General features: G+C 35.8%; 1 protein-coding gene across 4 annotated transcripts in view; it reads left to right on the top strand.

Moving 5' to 3' along the window:
* The window catches only part of DPYD (dihydropyrimidine dehydrogenase), an 861,482-nt gene that overhangs the window by 341,781 nt on the left and 501,619 nt on the right, over positions 1–18,082 (top strand). For all 4 annotated transcript variants that reach the window (XM_050807345.1, XM_050807361.1, XM_050807352.1 and 1 more), the window contains 2 exons: positions 1,983–2,090; positions 4,125–4,294. In XM_050807345.1, coding sequence (XP_050663302.1) covers positions 1,983–2,090; positions 4,125–4,294 — 278 coding nt within the window. The remainder of the gene's footprint in view (positions 1–1,982; positions 2,091–4,124; positions 4,295–18,082) is intronic.

Below are 18,082 nucleotides of genomic sequence, written 5' to 3'. Positions count from 1 at the left end.
CTTTTAATAGATTTGAAAAGAAATCATTTTGTCATAGAGAGCCTTCAAGAACATATTCAGCTATTTTTACCAACCCCATCCCTCCACCCCAGGTTTTCTAAAAGAATCACATAAACAGCCACCCATTTATATAATCATTTCTGTTACTAATATACCTTTTTGTATCATAAAAGGAAGAAACGTTCTTATCCCCATTTCCTTTACAGAGAAGCTGAGGCAAAGGCAGGTGAGGTGGCTCCCCTAACTATCCTATTACATAATGGAAATCATTTTGAAAGCAAAAGGTCTTTTAAAATAATTTATAAGCAAATGTTCTGGAAAAGGAGGTTCAGGGGGTGCTGGATGGGGAAGAAAAATGTTTGGTTTAATCTGAAGAGACAATGGTAGTTTGTTGCTGATTACATACAACCCACAAAAACCTTTAGCTTTCAGATCAGATATGGCATCCACCTTATCTCATACGACAAAAGTCATCCTTGAGCTATGCTTATTACTCTGTATCTACCAGGAAATGTCCATTGCCGTTCATTTCATTGTAAAATAAACTCCTACCTCTCTAGAATGACCCATTGGTAGAATGAGTCTTAGTAATAAAATAAAACTATGTATTTCCCCCTGCTTTTATGGAATTGAGATGAATTATTTCTCTACTTGCCTTGGATGGGGTGACTGCTATAAGATTGCTTCATTTACACTTTGGAAAAAATTTACTCTGCTACTCATTTTCCTTTCGAGGTTTTGGTAAGAATTTACTAATTTATAGTTGATATATGCACAATGTAGAAAATTTGGAAAATAAGGAAATAATAAAAATTGGAATATCCTTAATACCACCAGCAGAAATGATCTCTGTTTCGATTACTGGTTTATATTAATACTCTTTTTACAAAATTTGAATTATACAGAGTTTTGAATCCTGCAGGTTTGTTTAAGACTGTATTTTGATTACAATCTTATACCATGTTTCTCAAATATTCGCTGTTCTGCTGTCTTTTTCTTTTATATGGTAAAACTAATTTCTTCATTCGCCTGGCATTCTGGTACTCTCTCATCTTATTTTACTCTTTCTGTATTAATCATTTTTGTGCATTAAACCTTTATTTGCATATGTCAGTATTTTCTAAAAATAGATTTAAAACTGTTTTCTAGATATTGAATACCAATGTATATTTCCACCAAAAGAGTATGACAAGTTCCATGTCTACCCTTGCTGTATAGTTTAATTTTCTTAAATATTTTTCTTTTTATAGGGAAGTTATAATTTTATTCTTTTAATTTGCAGTTTAATGACTTAATGGAGTTAATATTTTTAGTGCTAATAAGTGATTTATATTTTTTCTTCCCCCAATTTTTATTATTCTTTATGTTTCCATTGAAAAGCTAATATGTTCCTTACTGATTTTGAGAAACTTTTTATACAGTAAAGACATTTAATTATTAAAACATTTTCCTGGTTAATAATTTTCATTTTAATTCATTTATATTTTTGAAATTTAGCAGTGGTTGAATTATTGTGGCAAAACACATTATTTTTTCCTTTAATTTTTTTCCTTCATTAAAAAAGAAATGATTTTACTTATTCAGGAATTAGATAAATATGTACCCACTTTTAAAGTTTCTTTTATATTTAGTACTTTAATATAACTGAAACTGACTTATTTATGACATGAGGAAAGAATATAACCTGATTTTCCCTATAATGTTATATATATTTATGTGTATATATACATGGTATGTTTCCATAAATTTACAGGTATACGTTAATGTGTGATTTATGATGTGTACTTGGTTATATATTAAAGATATACAGGATATACTCTGAGATCTGTTAGACTATGTTATGTACATTTTAGATTTGCTTACAGATGTTTTCCTGTAAGAACAACATTGTTTCAAAGATCAAAGTTTTCTTTTTTGTTTTAATATCTAGTAGGAAAAGCTCCTCCTCCTGTTAATGATATTTTATAAATTTGATTAATTAGGTTTGCCAGAACCCAATAAAGATGCCATGTTCCAAGGCCTGACGCGGGACCAGGGGTTTTACACATCCAAAGACTTTTTGCCACTTGTAGCCAAAGGCAGTAAAGCAGGTATAACATATTGTCTTTTATGCTTAATAGTGAGTATGCTATTTTATGTATTATAAATTAATATCAAGATCAAGCTCAGCAGCACATTGTTCAGATCTCACACCCCTCCTTGCCTAGTACCTCAATGTAGAGTTTTTTTTAAAAAGTCCAGATATAACAGTTTGCCAGAATCATCTGTTTGTTCATTCTTCCAATAAAGCATCATCATAAGGAGTTTTCACTGTAATATATATATGTCTAAACTACATCATGAAAAATTGCTTCGAGGTAAGCAAGTCCTTAACAAACATTGGAAGATGTTTTTCAAAGAAATGGCATTACCTTCAGTTTGGGAACTGTTTTAAAATAGGATGAATCATCACATATCTTACATGATTTGTACCTACACAGGCAGAAAGTTTGACTGTCTTGTCTTAAACAGTTATTTTATGAAGTTAAAATAAAATACTTTGAGAGATACCCTATCACTTTATACACCCCAAGAAGAACCACCTGAATGAGGGCTGTACCTTGCTTTGGCTTGACCGGAGTCATTGTCTTAGAGGAAAATTGTAATATTTTATCCAAAGCTAGATAATCTAAATCCTTCAAACATATGTTTTTAAAGAGTTCTGAGCCACAGCTATTCCTACAGTAATTACATGTAGAAATGATACAAACTTTTAGGCTTCTCCCAGAACTTAAAACAGTAAGAAACATTCTATGTTAAATTATTTTTCAGAAGTTTACAGCTAAAGATGCATGCCCTCTCCACCTTCTTCCTCCCAGTAGAACTGGATGTTTGTATGTCTGAAACTCTTTCTGAGGAAGATCATAGTGCACCTAGCTTATATTTGAAAATTACAGAGTGTCCCAAATACAAAATCTGTCCCAAAAGCAAAATGATTACACTTATTGAAATTATAGGTTTATTCTATTCTTGGTACCTTTCAAAAATTATAGTAATTTATCTTATGAACAGTTTTATTTAATCTGATTATACAGTGCTACCTAACACATAAAGAATATTTGTATTTTACTTTTTTTACAAGGATCTTCATATGGACACCAAATCTTAATAGAGATGACTTTGAGAAATGGATGCTTAGAAAGTCATATTTCTTTTACTGCCCAATTTCACAAACAAAACCCGAGGAAAGCAGTGAAAGGGAGAAAGGTTTATTTGAACTATTTCAAGAAAATAGTTCTCAGAAATTCTTCAGTTACATAAAGGACACTTACTCAGCATGTTAATATTCAAAGTTAACAAAATATATAACAGAGGTATGTGTTAGAAATTATAGGCCGGGCGCGGTGGCTCAAGCCTGTAATCCCAGCACTTTGGGAGGCCGAGACGGGTGGATCACGAGGTCAGGAGATCGAGACCATCCTGGCTAACACGGTGAAACCCCGTCTCTACTAAAAATACAAAAAAAAACTAGCCGGGCGAGGTGGCGGGCGCCTGTAGTCCCAGCTACTCGGGAGGCTGAGGCAGGAGAATGGCGTGAACCCGGGAGGCGGAGCTTGCAGTGAGCTGAGATCCGGCCACTGCACTTCAGCCTGGGCGACAGAGCGAGACTCCGTCTCAAAAAAAAAAAAAAAAAAAAAAAAAAAGAAATTATATAAGGTAATATATTAAAAATGTATTATAATGAAATATTGCAAACTGTTAACACAGATCATAAGGATCACTTTTTACTTCTAGCAAAAAGAAACTTAATTATGCTAAGTTAAAGATAGATGTCACAATTTTGACAAAGAGAGTTTTAATTGATTGATTCCAGTCTGTTATGACCTACACTCCTGAAATGTGTTGTAGGAATCCTAGAAGAAAAAAGAAACTAAAGGTACTGACTATGAAATTACATATATGAGCGTATTTTTTAAATGGGAATAAAACTGTCTTTCAATGAAGCAGAATAATTTGATAGTGACACTTCATCCTGGAAAACTGCAAGATGCAATTTTACACTGCTTTGAGTACAAGTATCTTTTGAGCTGTCATGCAGAAATGGTTTCTCTACTTGAAAATGGGGTTTTCCTTTCATCATTCAGGAATGTGCGCTTGTCACTCTCCATTGCCATCGATACGGGGAGTCGTGATTGTACTTGGAGCTGGAGACACTGCCTTTGACTGTGCAACATCCGCTCTACGTTGTGGAGCTCGCCGTGTGTTCATCGTCTTCAGAAAAGGCTTTGTTAATATAAGAGCTGTCCCTGAGGAGGTAAAATGGAACCTTCAGAAAATATGGAGTTGTACTCCAACAGATTTTAGGAGATTAAACTGTTAATGCTTAAATCGCTAGAATCTTGAAATTGTCAAATTCAAGTTTAAAAATTTCGGGGCTACACATAATTGTTTATTTTCTAATTCAGACATTCCAAGTAAAAGAAAATTTGTAATAGTAATTTGGATAAAATGAGAAATTTAATCTTTGTCAATATTCAAGTGCTTCTTGTTAGTATTAATGTGTTTGAAATGTATTCTATTTAGCTAGTAACAATGGAAAGTGCTAAGTCTTCTATATCCTGAATAGTAGGTACTCTTCACAATATATATGCATATTAGAAGAATGTGGTAATAAGACATATTCGGGATTTTCCATAAGCCAATTTACAAGCTGCATTCTAAGATGTATACCTTGGTCATACTTTCAGTCAGTTCATTATTTGTGAAGCAAACAGAAAGAAAAAGGTGTCATGTATATTTTTAAAGAGCTCTAAGATAAGCATTACTCAAAATTAGTAATTGGTTAACACACTAAAAATAACTTGTTTAAAATAATTTCATTCTTACCAGTGACTGGTGACTAGTCTTGGGTGAGTTATCAGCTATTTACATGTACTACAGACTTCTCAAATTTTAATGCTATTAGAGAAATATAATACCTTATAAAGAATATTAGTTCTGAGAACAAGAACCAAATGTATTTATAGAAAGATAAATTACTCATTTTAATCAAATCAGTATTATGAACTTGACTTACTTTGGAATGCCTGAACATGTTTGGAATCTCTGTACTAGGCAAGAATTATAGCTGTAGTCAATAGGTAATTTGTCATATGTAGATTACCCACATTACAAATTAATCTTACCAAAATATCAGGGTCACCGCTGGTTCATGGCTGAGTTTCAAATGCCGTGTTTATTCTCTGGACTTTTCTCCATCCAATCTACCCTTTTTAGACTTTTTTTTAATATATAAAATCCAAGGTAGTCTTATGATCATAGGGTTTTTTTTTTCTGGAATTCTGTATTAGGCAATAATTAGTATAATCATGTTTTTTTTACACATAGAAAGAAACATTTAGGTCTTTGTATTCCAGTGCATAGCACAGGACCTGGCACATAATTTGTACTTCAGAAATAGGTTTTGAGCTAAACATTTTAAATATTAAGTCTTTTTTTTTTTTTGAGACGGAGTCTCGCTCTGTCGCCAAGGCTGGAGTGCAGTGGCCGGATCTCAGCTCACTGCAAACTCCGCCTCCCGGCTTCCCCCCATTCTCCTGCCTCAGCCTCCCGGGTAGCTGGGACTACAGGCGCCCGCCACCTCGCCCGGCTAGTTTTTTGTCTTTTTTGGTAGAGACGGGGATTCACCGTGTTAGCCAGGCTGGTCTTGATCTCCTGACCTCGTGATCCACCCGTCTCGGCCTCCCAAAGTGCTGGGATTACAGGCTTGAGCCACCGCACCCGGCCTAAGTCTTATCCTTCTAATTCCAGTGTTAGAAAAGTTTTCATTACCAAAGGTGACTTCTTGAGGGTTGGAAGGGGAAGATGATCCTGATTGGCAGTATCAATTTACTTCATATTTTATATCGTAGTCATCTTCCATTTGCAAGGGTCACTGGAAATGAATAGTGGCTATTTCTTCTATCTTAGGTAGAACTAAGATGCAAACAAGCTGAGACCTGATAAGAAGAGGGTAGTGGTATGAATTTATTTACTCATTCATTCATTCATTCATTCAAACTACGTTTATTGAGCATCTGTTATGTACCAGGTATTATTCTGGGCAATTTAGATACAACAGTCAGCAAACCAGTTAGAATTTCATGCCCTCGTGGCTTTTGTACCTAGTGAGAGAGGATACTCAATAATTAAACAAATGAACTGTCACATAAATAGTATATTGAAATGTAGTTAGAACTGTAGAGAAAAATTAATATAGGACTATAGTGAGTGTGTGTGAGTGGAGTATGGTGGAAGAGAAGGCAGGGTTTGCAATTTTAAACAGGGTGGCCCTGGAAGGCCTCTCTGATAAGATGATTTTTGAACAAAGAGATGAAGAAATTGAGGTAAAGTAGGCATCTAGGAGATAAACATTGCAGGCCAAGCTAAATGCCTTCACACTTTATTGAGGAAGCCTTCTGGATTTGTGGAATAGAAAAAATGTCAATATCATCAGAATAAAGTAAGAGAGAACAGAAAATGTGACAGACCAGATGATGTATTGTAGGCATTCACAAGACCTTTAGCTTTTACTCTTATTGAAAGAGAAAAATCACTGGACTGCTTTGAACAGAGATGCGCCAAGCTCTGATTTAAATTTTAAAATGGCTACTCTGCTGAAAATTGACTGTAGTCGAGTGGCGTCAGAAGCAGAGAGGCTAGTCAGGGGCTAAGTAAAACAGTGAGCTATTGGTTAATGTGAGTAGATTACAGGAAGCACAGGATCAGAGTAGAGACATAGCATCTTAGAAGGCCAGAGCTCAGCTGCCTGAATCTTGATTACCAAAGTGTTAAGAAGCAACAGATCCTTGAGATAATAGGTAACCTGCCTACAGTAGAGCTTAGTAGAACTCAAATGGGTCTGGTCTTATTTAAAACTAGAAGAACAAATGTTTGAATGTTTGAATTATTTTATTATTAGCTTACAATTAACCAAAATTTTATATGATATTAAAACTAATTGACTTGGAGCTTCATGAGAGAAAGGGCCACGATCATCTCTCTGGGTCACATTTACCTTCCCCCTGTTTAGCACATTGGGTACTACCTATAAAAGATTCAACAAATAATTGTGGAATGAACATTTACTAGAGGGAATCAGCATCCAAGGCTTTCTAGCATTACAGGGGCTAATACCTTCCAAGTTAGATAAATATTATAATCGTAGGCCTTTGAAGGTTTATCTCATAAGTTTAGGCAAAATTTATCACAGAGATGGAATAATAAGTAATATATGATTAGATTATGCAAAGTTTTCAGGATTGATTCACTTACCAGAGCTAATACCATGTAAGGATTGGGAACTTTGGCATTCATAGAAGTTTCAGTGTTAATCCTTTATGGCCGTTGCTTGGTTTTGTATGCATCAAAAGAGGAGCCACAATATTGCAGTGCTGACACTCATGAAATTGGAAAATCAAGAGAGTAGAGGTCCAATATCATGTATCTACTTCAAGATACAGGGTTTGAAAGGTTAGGTCTCGGACATATTTTTTAGCCAACATGAAGAATTTAATATTGGACCTAATTTCTTGGGTAATTGTTTTCTTTCTCCTATGCTGTCTCCCCTAGTACAAACTTCAGTCACATTTGGTTACTTTAGAGTCAGTGAAGATTGAGGAACAGGGACATTTAGAGGTTTCCTCAAATATGTGTGTTGTTTAATGGTCATGGACTCTTCAGTGTAATTTGGAAATAACATGCTTTGTCAATAAAATACCTCACCATTAGGCATGTCAGCATGTATGTGTCTAATGGTGCAGTCTAATTCTCACTCTTTGAGTGAGGGAAATACAGAAAAATACAAAGTTTTCTTATCCTTGAGTGACAAATATGAATTATGACAGAAGCCAGTTACATTTAACATGGTGTATTAGTCTATTTTCATACTGCTGTGAAGAACTGCCTGAGACTGGGTAATTTATAAAGGAAAGAGATTTAATTGACTCACAGTTCAGCATGGCTGGGGAGGCCTCAGGAAACTTATAATCATGACGGAAAGCAGGGTACTTTCTTCACAAGGTTGCAGGAAGGAGAAGTGCTGAGCAAAAAGAGAAGAGCCACTTACACAATCGTCAGATCTGTGAGAACTCACTCACCATCATGAGAATAACATGGGGAACCACCCCCATGATTCTCCGTTGACAGGTGGGGATTATGGAGATTACAATTCAAAATGAGAGTTGAGTGGGGACACAAAGCTTAACCATATCACATGGAATTGTTTGAGATCATGTATATTATGTGGTTAGTAACCAAGAACTATATAATTAGACTCAGGAATGTTTTAATCCACAAAAGTAGGAGACATCATCTAACAGACTCTTGTAGTGACAAACACATCCCATTGTAGAGGTTTTCAAACGTTAGGGTGCATTAAGTCACCTAGAGGGCTTGTTAAACACAGATTGCTGGGCCCTGTCCCTAGAGTTGCTGATTCAATAGGTCTGGGGTGGGCCTGAGAATTTGCATTTTTAACAAGTTTCCTTGTGGTGCTGAGGTTGCTGGTCCACTATTCTAATGTATCATCAACGTGCTTTCCTGCTGTCTAATTAGAGTCACAGACAGTGTGCTGTGTGGAGGTACTTTCCATCTTGGCTAAGAAAGCATTAATACTAAAGGACATAGGTTTGATGAAATGAAGATATGCAGGCATCATCAGCATATTGATGTAATTCTGATTCCAAATGTCTTTCCAGCTCCCTTGTGGCCTCACACACATGCTAAATAGGATGCTACTGACAAACTAGTGCTTCTCAGCCATGGGTCCTTAGGGAAACCAGCCAATCACTCGGCACTATCCTCTAAGAAGATGAGGAAAAATCTGTTAATAATTCCCTCCAGTGCTTTCTGCAAGCTTAAATAGGTGAGATTAAATTTCACAGGATAACAGAATCCCCCAAAATGCTGGTATTAAAAGCTGTTGACAGATCAGATAGAACTGCAAGAATGCTTTAGGCAGTTGGGAATCCCTAAAAGGAGGCATGAAGGTTAGGACTCAACAGACCTGCTTGAGTTGATAAATTTAAAGGATAAGGTTAGGGAAGGACTTTATAGTTCTTATTAATTATTACTGAGAAGAGTATGGTTTCAAAATTACTTTTAATAGCACAATCCCACACACAAAGTATATTTCAAAAATCTGTTGTTCACATATTCAGTTTTCCAATAGCAGCAAAACATGATTGATCATTAATTCTGCTACATTTTTATGGGGTCTGCGTGCTACTCCCTGGGGTGCCTTGGCTTCCCTTTATTTGTTTGTCAAGATGGCAACTGATTTAACTTTGATATGTCAGTTTTTACATATTTTAGCTATTGAGAGGGTTAACTATTTTGATAATTAATGCTACTTTATTATTTTAATTAGAAAAATAACAATACCAGATTGCTCAGTCTGCTTGTCAAAATTTTCTTCATCTGGTACTACAACTTTGAAATAGCACATCATTTAAAAGAATGAGCCTTTTAACTGATTTTTTGCATCATCACACAGCATACCCCATAATAGATCATTTTTGTGTCATGACCTATAGGCCTCTTCTCAAATATTTTTAATATCAAATGACCATGTTAAAGCTATGTCTATAGATAGTTTTGTCATCTATGTCTTGTGGCTAAAAATGCATTTTCTTTTTTTTTTTTCTTTGAGACGGAGTCTCACTCTGTCTCCCAGGCGGGAGTGCAGTGGTGCGATCTCAGCTCACTGCAAGCTCCGCCTCCTGGGTTCACGCCATTCTCCTGCCTCAGCCTCCCATGTAGCTGGGACTATAAGTGCCTGCCCCCACACCTGGCAATCTCGGCTCACTGCAAGAGCTCTGCCTCCGTGCAAGCTCTGCCTCCTGGGTTCATGCCATTCTCCCACCTCAGCCTCCCAAGTAGCTGGGACTACAGGCGCCTGCCACCATGCCTGGCTAATTTTTTGTATTTTTAGTAGAGATGGGATTTCACCGTGTTAGCCAGGATGGTCTCGAGCTCCTGACCTTGTGATCTGCCCACCTCAGCCTCCCAAAGTGCTGGGATTACAGGCGTGAGCCACCGTGCCCAGTGTAAACTTGCATTTTCTACAAGTAACTGATGCTTTCTAGTTTTAATTTAATTACAAGAAATATGAATCTGGGACTATTTTTAGAAAATAGCTCCCAGAAGCTGACAAATTTAATTTGATTTACTAAGGGTGATGCTTACAGCAGCTCTTCAATGTTTGGCACCTGTACATCATTTGATTTCCTGTTCTTCATAGAAAGTAATCAGAGACATATTGACATGGTTTGCTATCTAAAGGTAGCTGAAAACAAACAGCCACACAAAATCTTCTCTAGGCACAAAAAGCTAATTAATAGTAGTTAGGGGCTCCCCTGTTACTAAAATATTAAAGTACACCTTTAACACTTTATGATGACAGGAGGATGACACATTCCGAGGATCTGTATACGTATATCCTTTTGAAAGTTGTGAAACTTCAGTGTGGTATGAAAAGGTAGAGTGGAATAGTCAAAAAGGAATTACATTTGGAGCACTTCGTTCTTGATTTACATCCTAGTCTGAGTATGCCCATCTATAAAATTAGTGTTGTAATTATATGCTTCTTAAAGTTTTTTTTTTTTCCATTCCTTGTTTTATATTTTTAACATTCAGAGAAATATATATGAATGATGTAGAATCTGGACGGGAAGGCTCTATTTCTTCACAGAGTGACAACTCTATATTGAAAATTTTAGCAATATGTATAAACATTACATTTAAAACAAATTGCAATTAATGTATCCCCAGCCAATTGGTGAGGTAAAATCTACAATATTCAAGACATGAGTATAAAGAACTGACAGGTGAAATTGTCAAAATTCTATAGTACATGTGATAATTCAGATGGTGAGTGGAAAAAAAAGAAGACTGCAAATAGGCCAAGAGCCAACAAAAGCTTGTGCCCATTTAAGATTACATATTTTAAAAGCATAACTATTTTCAAAATTCTGAGGGAGGTTGATGTGTTATGTTGACCAGGAATATCTGTAGAACTGAAAATTATATGCTTTTAAAAAAATCTTTACTAATCTTCTTTCATATATGTGTGTGTGTGTGTGTGTGTGTGTGTATTCACAGATATGCGCACAGATTCATTAAAAGTGAACATTTTTACCTGGTGTGTCACTGTCAGGCCATATTTAGTAACAATACATTGTTATTACTGTATTATTTTTTTCATTTTAGTAGCTTATAATGAAAGTTGTGTATAAGATTACTTTATTCTTGCACCATCTCTATGGTTTCTTCCTTATGTTTGTCCTTTTCCTTTCCCACTTGGTGAGATTTGGCTTTCCATTCAAGGATCTTTTGTGAGTTTTGTTCACTTCCAGCCTAATATAGCCACCTTGCTGAGGCAATGCCCATACCAATAGTTGTCCTATTAGTCCAGTCTTTTTCTGCTGCACCCGTTCAGTGTAAATGACCTAAATCTTCCTATAACTTGGACCACTTTGCCAATTTGCTGAACTTTTTAGTGTCCTCACACAACCTGAACTTCATCATCCTTTCAGATGGGCATGGGTCAAACATTGTGCTTCTTTCTCAGCTCTTTGGAAAGAGGGGAAGACATAATTGTTGTGTGAACATGGGAAAGTGTATTGACTTTCTTTTTATGGCTCTTTCTTGCTATCAGAAGTCACAAAGGAGTTGAACTTCCCTTTGGCCACTGCCTGGCAATAGCTGAAAGTAGGAGGAGATCTATATGCTCTACTTCATTCATTTTTAGGTGAACATTAGAAGCCCCTCTTCATTTAAAAATATTCACTTCAGCTTTTCAATATCTTTTCTTGTCCTATAACATGAAAATATTAAAAAGTAATTTGTATAATCTATTAAACACACATTAGTTATTGTATATGCTATTTGAAAGACAAAAATAAATGAAAAATACACATGAATTAACATAAAAACAGAATTGTCATTCTTTTAAAAAGTGATTTGTTAAAAATTTTAAACATTTTTGTCTAAACTTCTAAATTCTAAAATTCCATTCTACCTTTTCATACTATACTGAATTTTCACAAGTTTCAAAAAGATAAACATATACAGGTCCTTGGAATATGTCATCCCCCTGTCATCATAAAAGTCTTAGAGGTGTACTTAATATCTTAGTGGCAGGGGAGCCCCTAACTACTACACAAAAACTCATCCTTCAAGGTCTGCTCCAAATGTCATTTTTTCTTGAAGGCTTCCTTAGTTCCCTACCAATTTAACTTCTCTTCTCTGTGAGCTTTTATAGCCCTTTATGCTTCCTGCTGTTAACAGAATTTATCACATAGGGTACTTATTACTTTATACTTATTCCACAAACTGAAATAGAAGCTTCTTTATTGGATCGATGAATTCAACTTGCTATCTGACTCAACGTATAGTGCATTCTTTGATTCAAGGTGGCAGACCAGTGAGGCATGTTGGATTAACCAATATATTAAAGGCATTGAAAACTTCTTAGGAAAACTTTAAGTTCATATGAAATTTTCAAAATATATAATTTTACATACATACACATAACTTCAAAATTATTTGTGATAGCTTTTAAATAAGTACACATTTTATTTTAAACTGTTAAAAAATATTATTGCATCACATTTTTATGTGAATCTAACATTAAAAGTAGACTGAAAAAAATAAATTATCCCTAGTTTTCAGTCTCTTAAAAGATAGCTGAAAACTAAAAAAAGAAGGAAATACAAGCAAGTAATATATAAAAAGCAAAAAATAATAAAGATTACTAGAATCTGAGAGTATTAGCAAGTGGCAGAAAGCAGATGATCCTGATCTGTAGAGAATTTGTACATGGAGGCATTTTAAGATTAAAGGAGGAACTACAAAGGCACCAAGTTACACAGAATGGAGTTTTGTGAGATATTCCAACGGCTGCCAGGAAGGCTTGAATCCATCAAAATCTAAGATGAAGAAAATAAGTGTTAGTCAAGTTTAAGAAAATGTCATCAATAGTAATTGAATAGTGTTTAAAAATACTCTTTTTGGCCAGGTGCGGTGGCTCATGCCTGTAATCCCAGCACTTTGTGAGGCTGGGGCAGGCAGATCACAAGGTCAGGAGCTCGAGACCATCCTGGCTAACACAGTGAAACCCTGTCTCTACTAAAAATACAAAAAAAATTTAGCCAGGTGTGGTGGCGGGCGCCTGTAGTCCCAGCTACTCGGGAGGCTGAGGCAGGAGAATGGCATGAACCTGGGAGGCAGAGCTTGCAGTGAGTGGTGATCCCGCCACTGTACTCCAGCCTGGGTGACAGAGTGAGACTGCATCTCAAAAAACAAACAAACAAACAACAACAACAACAAAAACACTCTTGTTAAAAGAGATGTATTTAATGATAGTTGTGCCAAGGCATTTTAAGCCTCTAAAGCCTCTAAATTATTCCTTACATTGCATATCTGGGTTTTGCAGCACAATAGTGACACAATAAAATTAGTAAGGACTCAGTTAAGGGATGACTATATTTATCCAATGTGTAGTACAACTCTCATTTGGAGAAATGTTTCTTTATGTTCAAGATTCTTCAACTTTAAAAAACTTAAAATGAAAACATTCTATGTGTGAATGAAGCCTAAAATGAAGACCAGGTACTAAAAGAAGGAATGTCAATTTGTGGTCTTAGCAAACTTTTTTTGCCTAATTAAAAGAATAATTGCAGAATTTGCTTGTACAGGCCAGAGATTAATTAACATATAAAAATTGTTCTACATTTCACCACTCATCATAAATATGTATAAGTCAAAAATTAATAAATATTTTAAAAACTGTTTAGTAAATTAAAGAATATGAGATCAAGTGTGAATGGGCCAAGTTTGATGCCTCTTCTTTTACCCTCCTTCAAGTCCTTGATAACCAAGATAAGTAGAAGATTGGATTGTGAAATCAAACTCATATAAATTAAATAACACTGTGTATCAAACTTGATTATTAACTTCGAGGATACAGTTAAAAACAAACTGTCAGGTAAACAAGAAGTGCAGGACTGCCACCAACAGAATTCCTGAGGTTCTATCTTGCTGCATTAGGATTTGCTCTAAACCGGATTAATATGTCGTCATGTAAGTAGCTCCATCACTTAGATCAAAGAAAGTTGTTTCACTTATGAGACATCTAATTTATACTCAGATAGTTATGTAACTTGCATTACTCTTTATAGTGATCTATGTCCCTTAAATTCACCTTTCCGAGTTTGTTTACTATAGCAATCCTAAACTAACAGATAGGCCATGCCAAAAGCATTCCATTGCTAAGGACTCTTCCGCTTATAAATGACAGTAGTTTGTTTCCCAGTAGGATGCTTACATATTACATAGAGCTTTAACCAAGCTGCTTTCCTTCTTTTCTTCTTGAGATAAACTCCTTTACCCTTCCACACTCACTTCTTCAAAGAGAGAGAATGGATTCCATACAAGAACTTCCCAGTAACTAATTCCTTTCCAGTGATTAATTCTTACGTTTCCTTCAAGATTAGCTTATATAGCACCTTTTCCATGCTGCCCTTTATTATTTTTTCTTTTTTTTCCCCTTTTTTTTTTTTTTTTTTTTGAGACAGGATCTTGCTCTGTCACCAAGGCTGAATTGCAGTGGCATGATCATAGCTCATTGCAATCTCTAACACCTGGGCTCTACAGATCCTCCCACCTCAGTCTCCCAAGTAGCTGGGACTACAGGCAGATGCCACCACACCTGGCTAATTTTTAAAAAATGTTTTAGTAGAGATGAGGTTTCTCTATTTTACCCAGGCTAGTCTTGAACTCCTAGCCTTAAACAGTTCTCCCACCTTGACCTTTCAAAACACTGAGATTATAGGCCTGAGCTACCGTGCCCAGCAATGGTGCCCTTCCTTGATCTGCACTACTGCTAGGCAAAATGCCCATTTATGTGCCATTCGAGTATACTGCCTTTACACATGACAAAGATTCCTAACTCCTTCAATTTTTGTTTTGAGACCGAGTCTCGCTCTGTTGCCCAGGCTGGATTGCAGTGGTGCTCTCGGCTCGCTGCAAGCTCCGCATCCTGGGTTCATGCCATTCTCCTGCCTCAGCCTCCTGAGTAGCTGGTACTACAGGTGCCTGCCACCATACCCAGCTAATTTTTTTTTTTTTTTTTTTTTTTTTTGTATTTTTAGTAGAGACTGGGTTTCACCCTGTTAGCCAGCACGGTCTCGATCTCCAGACCTCGTGATCCGCCCTCTTTGGCCTCCCAAAGGCCAAACTTTAATCAGGCTCCTGAACCTTCTCCAAGGCCCACCTGTGTACTTCCCTGTAAAGTCCGGTTTTAGCAGGAACCCTCCATTCTCAATATCTGATGACACTTTTTATCCCCCAAATGAGAGTTAAACTCCAAAAACAGAATGGAAGGGTAGGAATTAATAGCCAAGGAGTAGGTTGTGAGTCAGTAGATAAAATATTACTGAAAGGAAACATCAAGGTAAGGCTTTATCCTGTTGGCTAAATCAATCTAACAGGATTCTTGCAGAAGACAGGCCAGGGTCAGACATCACCTGGGTCATAGTGGAGGATGAGGTACATGATGAGATATTGAAGATGATTAAATATCAAGAGTGAGGGATTTTGCTAAACTGACTTAGCAGGGTTCTTGCTAAATCTGGATTTTACAAAAAAGCACAGAAGTGGTCCTAGGAAAAGGTTCAGAACCTGACTAAATTTGGGTCAAGCAAATTATGTTTGTTGTACATTATTACCTATAGATGCTGGTTTTCTGCTTCTATGAGATTTTTAAGGCAGAGTTTATTTTACCTGTAGATCACAGCACTGTTTTTGTACATAATATTTAACAAATGTTTGGTTAGATGGCTGGTGCTCTTACCACATGGCTCTGAATGTTTCTTGTACATCCAATAATTTAACAGTGATGAAATGAGATGATATTTTCTAGGTTTATCACTGGCCAAAGTAGACTACTAAATAATTTTGCTTCTAAATAATATTTTTAGGTTTTTGTGTTCATGTAGAATGGATAAATCATCAATTAGTATTAGAGGGTAATCTTTACAAAGAATGTTGTTTCTTCGTATTGCTTCTCAAACATCAGTTTATTAGAAGTTATTCCAGAATTTAATGTATGCTGGTTTTGAGCTCCACTCATTATAGTTTATAACCTATTCTTGCTTTGCCTATGTGCAATCTAAAAGTGAGTTGACATCATGCTTTTAATTATAGAAAATTAAGTTGTTTTGTAATTTCTAGAGTATGATGCCTGTAATATTAATCAGACCAAATCATCACATTACATAAAGTTAATCATTAAAATGATGATCATTATTGCATGCGTATAGCATGCTATTTTTATTTCACTCAGCATCAGCCACATATCTTTCCTGAATATGGAGGTGAAAATCAAAGTTGAGAATTTTTTTTAACTTTCCCTCTACTTTGTAAAAAGAAAGTGACAACCTGATTTGTCAAATGTAAGAAATGGACTCTTATAGCTGCTTACTACTTTATTGGTGGAGACTAGGAAAAGAGAGGTCGGCATGTTTGCTTGATATACCAATTGTCCCTCATAAAGACATGCTCCATCAAATAAAGATATATGGGTGCCATGAGGAGAAGCATTCATATCCAGATTCAGAGTTACTGATTATTAATGATTATTGACAAACATTAGGTGTTAAAAGGCACTAACACTCAGATCTGTGAATTACTTGTCACAGAAGGCTGGTTACTTTGAACAGTAACGCTGCATATGGTTACACCACCAGTCAGTTTGGTCCATGTTTTCTGATAGCAGCATAAATGACAACTGAGGAGGAACACCATTTGCTTTTTTATTTCAACCTTGCAACATAGGATGATCCGGTCAAGTAGCATGTCTTCTGCTGTGTCCTGTTACTTACATTGAGATGGGTGTTTAATAGCCATTCACTCAGTATATTACTAGTTGGTTGTACCTTCCTTAATTTGAATGTCCTTCAGATTTTCATAATAATTCGTCATTCATTCTAGTAAACAAAACTTTATTCAGGGTCCATTGTGTGCCAATCATTTTAATAGACACAGATCGGGCTGTGACCAGTCTTGATGCCCTGTCCTTCCATGTGACATTCACTTGATACCCCTTCATTGACTTATTGACTGGCATGCATTCTGATTTTCTGGGTGTCTTATCTTAATGTTCATGGGCTTATACTTATCAATTGTTGACTTTTTTAATATCACTCTTGGACATAAAGGATAGAATGTTCAATAAGATATTCTTCCTCTACTTAAAGAGTGTTGAGAACGAGTTTACTATTGAACAAACTTATTTAAATTCTAAGTTAGTTTTTCAATTTTGTATTTTAAGATAGTCTGTTTTGTGTATCTAATATCCACTTTGTGAAGTAGTACTTTTTTTTGTTCTAAATTTACTCTTTATCTGGATTCAAGGTGTCTCTATTAACTCGTTTACAATATTCGGTTCGTAAGTCCATCACGTGGTTCCTGTATTTCATGATTTTACAGTACTTGTAAATGTGCTTAGACTGGGAAGCTTGAGTCTCCTTTTCCCACAAAGGGACCTTTATTTAGCCTAGCCCTTCATCTTTGACTTTAGCTTTTCCTTTTCCATTTTGCTTTGTTTGAGTTTCAGCAACTAGAATCATACAGTCTCATTATTTCAAATATACTACAGTTGCTATTCTTGGACATAATGAAGACTAAGTAGGATGTAGTTTCAGCTGGATCCTAATTTCAGATAAGTTTTTTAATCCCTTAGTGTATTTTTGGCTTCTATGAGCCTCAGTTTCTCCTCTGTAGAAAGAAAATAATGCTTGTCCACAGATTTTATTTTATTTTTTCTTTGTGAGGCCAGCAAGCAGCAGTGTGCCTAAGGCTGTATGCTAAGTGTGTAAAATCATGCTGATGCCCAGTGTGGTTTTTGGCTTTTTGCACCACAGCAGGGAGACAAAGTCGGTTTGAAACTAAGTACTTTTATTGTAACAAATATACGGGTGTCATAACATTTTTCTGTTTGAAGATTGAGTTACATGTAAACCATTATATGTATTTTCTGCATGAAGATTAAGTGAATTAC

The sequence above is a fragment of the Macaca thibetana genome, chromosome 1, assembly GCF_024542745.1.
Source record: "Macaca thibetana thibetana isolate TM-01 chromosome 1, ASM2454274v1, whole genome shotgun sequence".
NCBI classification, from domain to species: domain Eukaryota; kingdom Metazoa; phylum Chordata; class Mammalia; order Primates; family Cercopithecidae; genus Macaca; species Macaca thibetana.
This window is presented reverse-complemented; position numbering and strand designations above follow the sequence as displayed.